General features: G+C 44.5%; 1 protein-coding gene across 1 annotated transcript in view; it reads right to left on the bottom strand.

Moving 5' to 3' along the window:
* The window catches only part of CASS4 (Cas scaffolding protein family member 4), a gene marked incomplete at its 5' end in the record, with an annotated part of 9,345 nt that extends 4,425 nt beyond the window's left edge, over nt 1-4,920 (bottom strand). The window contains 3 exons of the mRNA XM_010183959.1: nt 415-561; nt 1,485-1,589; nt 4,486-4,920. Coding sequence (XP_010182261.1) covers nt 415-561; nt 1,485-1,589; nt 4,486-4,920 — 687 coding nt within the window. The remainder of the gene's footprint in view (nt 1-414; nt 562-1,484; nt 1,590-4,485) is intronic.
* Between the last annotated feature and the right edge of the window lie 3,751 nt (nt 4,921-8,671).

The following is an 8,671-nucleotide window of genomic DNA, read 5'->3' as shown; positions in this document are numbered from 1 at the left end:
GGTAGCACCAGTTCTATTGCTCCTGCTGAACAGACTCTGTGCAAGCCTGACCTAATGCACTTCTCTTTAAATCCACAAAACCAGGAAACCTCAGATTTCCTGTGCTGGGATGGTCTGCCCTGAGGTGTTGCAGCTCAGCCCTGGGGGTGTGTGGTAAGGAGCCTGCCAAAATTCTCTTGGATCCTAAAACTGTGGTGGTTTTAGGTTTTTTTACCACACAGTGGTAGTCCTAGTCCTAGTCTGTACCCTGACTATACAGGAGCCAGGTGTATTTGTCTCTTTAGTACCAAGGACAAAGTGCTGCACTGCAGATGTGCTGGTCTTAACCCCACAATTACCTTGAGGGAGGTTCAGCACACATGCCCAGCATCATAGCAATGAGGTGTTATTCTCTTGTGTCAGAGTCTCACTTACGTTGCCCACGGTTGAGTCTTTCTGGATAACAGCTCCTGCCTTTTCTGGGCTGGCTGGGGTGTTGTAAAGCTGTTTCTGCTCTTCCTGGAAACCCTCAGGTCTGAGCAGCACAGAGCCCTTTCGTGCAGTGGGCGGCGTGGCGCCACTCTGGTCAAAGGAGAAAAAAACCAGGTTGACTTCAATCCGTTTTAGAGCCCACTGAAGACTCTGGTGGAATCAAAGGCTTTCGGGTCGTATACTGTGTAGTTCCTAGTGTGGACAGCATGGGTAGAACTCAAGCTGCTGGAGCACCTTCCTTGTGGGTAACACAAAGAAGTTTGTGGTTAACTTGATAATAAATGGATTAGAGTGGGCTGAACCCTGCACTGCCAGGTGCTGCCTGGGAGGGTGAGATGCATGGGGAGGATCCACAAACGTGCTCCAGCCCCACATACACGCCTCTGTATGGTAGTTGATGGGCTGGGGGCCAGCGTCTGTCCCAGCCTGGTGACCTGCAGAGGCTACAGCGAGAGGAAATGTGGAGACGTTCACTCTCCCCAGGGAAGTACAGTATCAAGGTCATGTAACAGGGCGCTTCAGCGGTAGATGCAATCAATGTGTTGCCCTGCCCTGAGTGCGTTGTGGTTACATGAGCTACCTCTTGCATTTTCTTGCCCAGGAGGTGGGTGGTATGGGTGACATTTAGTTTATTTTTGTGTATGCACTAGTGACACTTCTGTAAACATCTCGAAACCTTCTCCATCAAATGACACAGAGTCAAGGGACAGTTCCTGATGGACAAACCAAAGCAGAGAGGTTGACATCCTGATACTGAGAATTCATCTGTGCCCTGGAACTCAGTAACAGTAAAACTGAAAGCGTTTATTAGAAATACACCAGATCTGACATATTTCTCCGAATGTCTTAACAAATTCAAGGGAACTGCCTTAGATTCTGAACTTCCTTAAAAATAGATTATTTTCTGCCAAATTTTACAAAAAGCAGAAAGGTAAGCAGTAGAATTTACTTTTAAATCTATTCTGAGGTCCTACATGGTCCCAGCTGCAGGGGGTGGTGGTGGCTGGACTCACCTGCGTGAGTAGGGACTCGCGGCGCTGCATGGAGGGAACATCGTACACCTCACTCCTGATATTTGGGGCTGAAGCCCGGCATGCTCTCGGGAGAGTAAACAGATGCTTAGAGAGGGAGGAAAAACAATAATGAGAAAGCTGCAGTGAGCAGTAAGCTCAGGACATCTTTGAAAACTCAATTCGCTGAATAGGCCACCATTAAAGTAATCGCTCTCAAGTGATGAAAAAACCTTTCAGCTTTTCAGTGATGGTGATAGACCAGAACTGACCTTACAAGCAGGCATGGTATTTTTTCCCTATAATTCTAATTTGACAGCATTTCTACTTTATTTCAGATAAGAATTGGCACATACAAAACAAAGACAATCTGCCTTACTAACCAAGGGAGGGAAAAGATTTGGAGAAAATTCAGCTTCAGTTATCACTTAAATCTTTAGACTACCCAAAAGCAGAACCACTAAAAAAAGAAAGTGGGGGAATTTCTACTTCTCTAGTCTCATAGAGCCATTAGGTTAAGCTGTATTAAGTAAGAGCAGCAAAAAGGTACAGGCCGAAATGCATAATTCTGTAATTAAATGCGTAATTATGAAAAACTGACTCATTTGGAATGAGTCAACGTAGTCACCTTGATGTCCTGTCCATAAACAGAGAAGTCTGATACGGGAATGACATTAAGTTTTTAAATTTAATTTTAATTATTTAAAATTGGAGGTAGTGTTCTTCCATCATGTGAGTGAGTGTTGTAGCAACTAAATTTAAGGAAAATATGGTAGAGGAATAAGACTCCAACTTTAAAACCGTAGAATCACTTGGGTTGGAAAAGATCTTTAAGATCATCAAGTCCAACTGTCAGTTTGCCTCATTTTTGTGAAAGCTCTTAGCTCTCATCTGAAGAAAGGGAACGGTGAGTGAACACAAATCCCCTTAGCGCTCTGTGACAGGAGCTGTCTTTCTTGCAAACACAGGCGGAAGAGACGTGAATTTCCTGAGTAGAAAGGGTAAAAGAGAAATGGTATCAAGAAAGCCACCCTGAGCCCAGCTCTGTTTTCAGATGGACAAATCTTACTCTGTATATAGCAAAAAGGAAGCTCACTTCTTACTACCACTTTGAGAACAAAACATTTTAAAGTACTTTTGGTCACACCAGAGCAGGAAGGTGCCCTGTGCATTAGGCAACAAATAAAGAAGTGACAGGGCTTTTCTACAGGGTGAAAGCACACAGGCTTTGAGGGATTGTGTTTTGGTTTACTGCTTTCTATCAGCTCCCTCAAAGATTTATGCTCGCTCTACCCAGCTGCTCAGAGGACAGCTGAGCATGCCAGGAACTTTGCCAGTTGTCCCACAGGATCTACACGGGGCGGTACGAAGCGCTGCGGTTTGTTCTGCGCTCGGATGGGCTCTTCACCCCCGAGCCTGCCCATGCATCTGCGTAGGGATCACAACCACCACATACAGCTGGGCTAGGAACAGCTGTGACACCATGCAAGTGGCACCTCAGGCAGATCTGAACTTCTAAATAATAAAAGCAGGCGAGGACTTTGGTTTTTCTTTCTCCAACAGAGTAAACAAGGCTTAGGTATATAAACTCTTGAAATGACAGAGAGACAGGAACAGCCAAGGAGCTCTTCTCTTGAGCCATTCATTTAGATAGAGAATAATAGATGATATTTTCAGCCTGGTTTGCTGGCACAGCGTGGAAAATTTGTATCAATCTTGGGTTCAACTTGCAAAGGCTTTCTTTAGGGTTAGGAACATAGAGAAATCAGATAGCAGCAAGTGCAAAAGGGTCTTTTGTAGCTATGACTCAGTGTGAGCTTGCAGTTATGGTAACTGTACACACAGACTGAATGCCTTTTGGCACAGTGGGATGAAAGCTGGCTGAGTCCCATAAATAAAATTATCATTAAATCAGCCTAAAAGGGTGTATAATTCAGAGCTGAATTCCTTTCCTTTTTAAATTAACATCTCTGACATGATTTTTGTACACAGAATAAAGAGCCACCCAGGGCTGAAGAGCTCATGGGACTGAACAAAAACTTGCACTTGAACTCCTTTCCACCTGATCTATTTACCTTTTATAATAAAAGATTCTCCATTCATTTTAGGCTGAAGAAAGCAGAAGTTTTTGATGTTAAGACGTGATGCAACATTTAGTCAAATTACGTGTTCCACATAACATGTTCCATCTGAGCTCCCAATGCAAGGAGCAGGAAAGAGGCCAGGCCAAACAGCTGTAATAAAACCCGAAAAGCCAGGTTTGTGATTCCCCTCCGTAACTGGGGAGACTGGTGGCTGCTCTCACCCCATACACCCTGCTCACTGTCTCAGCAGCAGCAAAAACAGGCTGGGAGGGAAATGGATTCAGGCCACACAAAAAAACCCTACGTCCTCCAGCACTTCTAAAGTAGGTGCCGCTACTTTGTGCAAGCACAGAGACAACCTTGAGTAGCAGAAGAGAGAAGTAGCAGTACTCTGAGCTTGCTGAGATGCTGGAAACAGCAGAAACCAGACAAAAGGCAGCAATCACACAGCAAAGGGTGGGTTGGTTTTTTTTAAATTATGAATCATCTTCCTGTGCAGATGGATGCAAAGATCCCACATGTGCCCAGAGGACTCTGGATGGCTGCATGCTGTAGACCATCAGAGGAGAAAGTTCTGTGTCTTGTTATTTTAACTTTGGGGTAGGTTTGTAAACTATTCCTAGATTCTTCCAAACAAATGGTATATTCTTCCTGCCCTATTTTACAGCTGCCTTCAACTGTCAAAAATGTGAGGGAGTACAGCATATAGAGACTCATCTGTTGCCCAGAGCAGCATTTCTCACACAATGCTATAAACTGTAGTAGAATTGATGGGAGTTTCCTAAACACCATTTATTAGCCTGCCTTTGCTGCAAATTCCACTGAAACACTGAGGCCAATACCCTTTATTATTTTCCCTGATTTTCAATGATAGTTCTAGTAATAACATTTGTCATTTTTCTAGCTGCTTGTATTCTTACCTGGCTGGTTGAGCTTCGGGTCCTTTCACTGAGCAGCTGTGCAGCCAAGGCTGGTACCTGATATATCTTTTGGGCAGGAAGGGCAGAGACACTGGCCGGGGATTTAACCCACCCCTCCATCTTCTCATAGGTAGACGATGACACGGGAGGCTTGGGGAGGGAGGGAACCTGGTAGATGTTTTGTTGGCCAGCTGGTGACTCTGTGGAGTCGCTCGGGGCAGAAGGAGGCAGCAGGACAGCCTGTGCAGCAGCGAGGAGCTGGAGGCGGTTAGCGGGGGCCAGGCCCTGCCTGCCGTGGAGGGAGCATTTCCACCAGCCCTCGCTGCCAATGATGTTTTGGTCCAGAACCATCAGGATGTCTCCTTTGCGGAAAGCCAGCTCATCTGAGCACTCTGCCTTGTTGTCATACAGTGCCTTCGCCAAGGTGTTCTGGAGAGAGAAAAACCATCACCATTGCACTGTTACACCAGCAAAAATGGTAACTGGCTCCCAGTTTGGTGTTTATCTCCACTTTAATTTCAATTTAATTCAAGTCCCCTGGTTTTCGCATTCACAGAGCATTGGTTTCAGAAAGTTAAACATTGCAGTCTGTGTCTGCTATGTTCAGTGCAGTAGAGAAACAGATAATACAATAATGAGATATGTTTGTTCACCACCTTTCTCCTGATGCTCTTGAAAAGCAGTGCTAATGTTCATCACTTAGACCTTATGAACATCCCTATATGAAAAACAAGTAATTTTCCCCCACTGGCATTCTGCAAATTCTTTGTCAGAAGAGGCAGAGAAAAATGTATCTGCCATACAAAAATAAAATGCCTCCCTTCCTGTTACCCAGTGTATCTGAAGACTTCAGCTGCGCAATGAAAAAGGCTAATTATTTCTCACTTTAAAAAAAGTTGCTTACTTTCCTTTAAACTTTTTATTTTCTCAGAGCCTTATGGAGACAGACCTCTCAGTAATGTCAGCACTAAGGAGGTTAACTAGAGTGCCCAGTGGTAACACCAGTGGCAGAAACCCTGCTGAAGAACAGTGGCGGCCTGCAGGGCTTGTGAAGACCCAGACTTGTGATATACTCTCCAGTATATCTTTCAGCATCTTCATACAGTGCTCTTAATATAATTAATTTTTTAGACAGGAAACAAGGAAGAATAGAGCAAGCGACTTTCCCAAGATCGCAGAAATTCTGTGAGGTAGCAAATATTCATATTTCCCAGCTTCTTCACCACAGGGCAGCCCTACCTGTCTCAGCTGAAGCCTATCAATTTTTGGCAGCCATGAGTGTATAGGTCACCACATTTTATTTTTAGCATGTTTATTTTGGGCATTTGCTTACTTACGGTAAGAGAAGTAAGACTTGCTTACTTTCTTACAAGAGAACAGTCACAAGAACGAAAAGTAGTAGCAGCAAGTAGCTTTATTCACCTGAGACGTTTGTGCAAAGGGTAGAGAGCGCTATGGATGTAACGTTTTTCAGTACCATTTGCTTTCAGCATTAAAATGAGACCAAGTTCTTTCCAGTCAGTGGGACACTGGCTGTGTTTCAGCATTAGTGTCTTATCAGAAAGTGCAAGTAATGTCCAAAGAGATAGTACCCAAATAGGAAACATGATGCCTTGTATTTTTGTCCAGAGCATTTGTTGTAAAGCAACAGCTGGCTTGAAGTTGTAGCAGAAGAAAGCCAGTTTGTCAGTTCAGCTGATGGAAGCGGCCTGTTGTCTGCAGCACATATTTCTTCATCAGGGTGGCTGTGAACAATGGCCTTTTTATGATATGGGGGTTTGCCCATTGGCAGCTGCCAGAGATGGACAAGAGCCCCATTTACCTTACGTCATGGCCTGGTTAAAACAGCCTTCTTGCCTTGAACACAGGAGCCCACTTTTATTTGGACGATGCCAAATGCTCCGAACCACCTGTGTTGAAGCCAGACCTTCAGGAATCCCACCACAGGTTGGGCTTGGCCTTCACACGGTGTTGCATTCGTGAAAAATGGAAAACAGCCAACTTTTACTATTGTTCTTTAGCAAAACTTTTAGATCTGGCTTGACATCTGATCCCTTTTTGTTGGATGCTGCACAGCCACGCCAAGGACAGACTCTGGTGTTCAGACCTGACGAGGATGGGCAGAGGGACATTGTCCTCCTTTTGCAAAGGGGCAGCTGCTGCGTGAAGAGCCTTATCCAGGCACACGCAGGAAGTCGGTGGCAGAGCCAGGAAGCCTGAACTCAGGAACTGAGCCCTCTCTAGTGCGTTAGACAACAAGACCGCCCTTCCTAGTCGCACCAACACAAATAGGAGGAAAAATTGGTTCATGTGATGGCTTTAAAAGACATCTAAATGTCAACATTTCCCCAGCTAATGCTTTCTTGAGGAAACAGCATACTAAACACATTATTTGGCCTAATTCTTTAGTTAATCAGTGTAAGAAACTATGCAAGCCTAATTTAAAATCCAATTTGTTTTGGAGCAAATATGCAGATTTTTATTAGGTCAGAATTTGATCTGTACACATCAGTGAGAAATTCTGCAAATAATTACTGTAGGCTACAGCTGAAGTTATGCAGAGGAGGTACTTCTCCCATCAGCAATAATAGAATGTGAATGCAGCAGGTATTAGCAGGAGAAATTATTCCAACTATTCTCTCATCTCTTTTTCTAGCCATTCCTAGGTGTACTTTGCTACAAAACTAGTGAAGTGAGAGAACAGCCAGGTCAGTGAAAGCAACAGGGAGGTCTAAGCGGCATTCAATAGCAAAGGTAATTCCACAGAAAGGTTGTCAAAATTCAACACAATCCAACACCGACCAACATTTCATTTGGCAGAGTCAGATGAATATATTTAGGGGCATCCACACTGAATGGAAAGTTAATTTTTAGACTTTCACCATGAAACTCACAACCCTTTTCAACAGAGGGGTCTCTTTGCTTGCAGCACAGCACACATTCCTTTGGGTTTTGCCAATAAAGCTGTGCAGACATCCAAAGGTGAGTAGCCCACAGCGAGATACCAGTTCAAAGCAGAACACAGTGGTTCAAGATTTGAAAGGTGATCTCTGATATGTGGAGCTCAAATGAGGGCATGTGGGCTCACATCTGTAGGCAACACGAACACCCAGGAACCTTTGAAATCTTCTCAGTTGCAAGCCAAGCAGGGGATTAAAAAAATTCGAGGACACCATGGAAAACCTGACCTAGCTAGAACAACAAATCTGTTTATGGATCATCTCATGTCCCATCTGTTGGACTGGAACCAAAAAATGTAAGAGCTTAAATAGAGAAATGCCGGAGACAGGCCTCAACCTTCAGACTATAGAATGTGAATGAACTGAGAGATGGTCAGGCCTTGGCAGCAGCAATACTCCCATGAGGAGGGCAAGGCCATGCTGAGTAAACCACTGCACTGCGAGGGTGGGGAAGGAACCACCACGCTCCTGTCTGTGCCCTGTCCCTTACCAGCATCCAGCCCACAGCCAGCTCTGCCGCTCAGTGTCCATCTGCTCCATCTGCTCGTGTGAAGAAATAGAGTGAGCTACTGAGAAGCCTCTGGATGCTGAAATTGTTTCAATTTGCTTTCCAAATAAATCTCGTTTTTTGGGACTTTTAACAGAACTTGTGCCAGCCAGTTGATTTTGTGATCCTAATAATGGTAGGAGAAATTTTAGACAAAACGTGCAGTAGGTTTAGGACAGGTGAGTGCTTGATCCAACCCACACATGCCCAAGATCTACCATGTCCAGCTCCAGTTATGGACTAAGGTTATTTGTGATACAGGCTCTGGCTCATCTGATGTGAGGCTGTTTGTCAGAAATCAGCCCCTGTCTACACTTTCAGCTGCCTAGGACATGTGTAAAGAATCACTGCGGCAGCCCCTTCCCATCATTTAAGCAGAAACATCTCTGCTCTGCCATTAACTATAAACAACCCCTGCATTCCCAGGATCGCAGAGACCTTATGGGGTGCTTCACTAGGAGCAAGCTGTGCTTTAGGGCCAGTGAGCTCTGTATTTTTTCTTTATTACCAGAGGAGCGGAAACTGCCTGTCTAACGCTATCATCCACAAAATGCCATCTAGGGCCAGCTGTGTATGGTTCTTTGTTATTTTTATGCGATCTCATTAATGTGTCCTTACAATAACCAACACGCAATAAGTACTAAAGCAACACAGATGAGATCAAAGTGGTTTTCCTTCT

Source organism: Mesitornis unicolor, unplaced genomic scaffold (assembly GCF_000695765.1).
Source record: "Mesitornis unicolor isolate BGI_N332 unplaced genomic scaffold, ASM69576v1 scaffold44724, whole genome shotgun sequence".
NCBI lineage: Eukaryota > Metazoa > Chordata > Aves > Mesitornithiformes > Mesitornithidae > Mesitornis > Mesitornis unicolor.
This window is presented reverse-complemented; position numbering and strand designations above follow the sequence as displayed.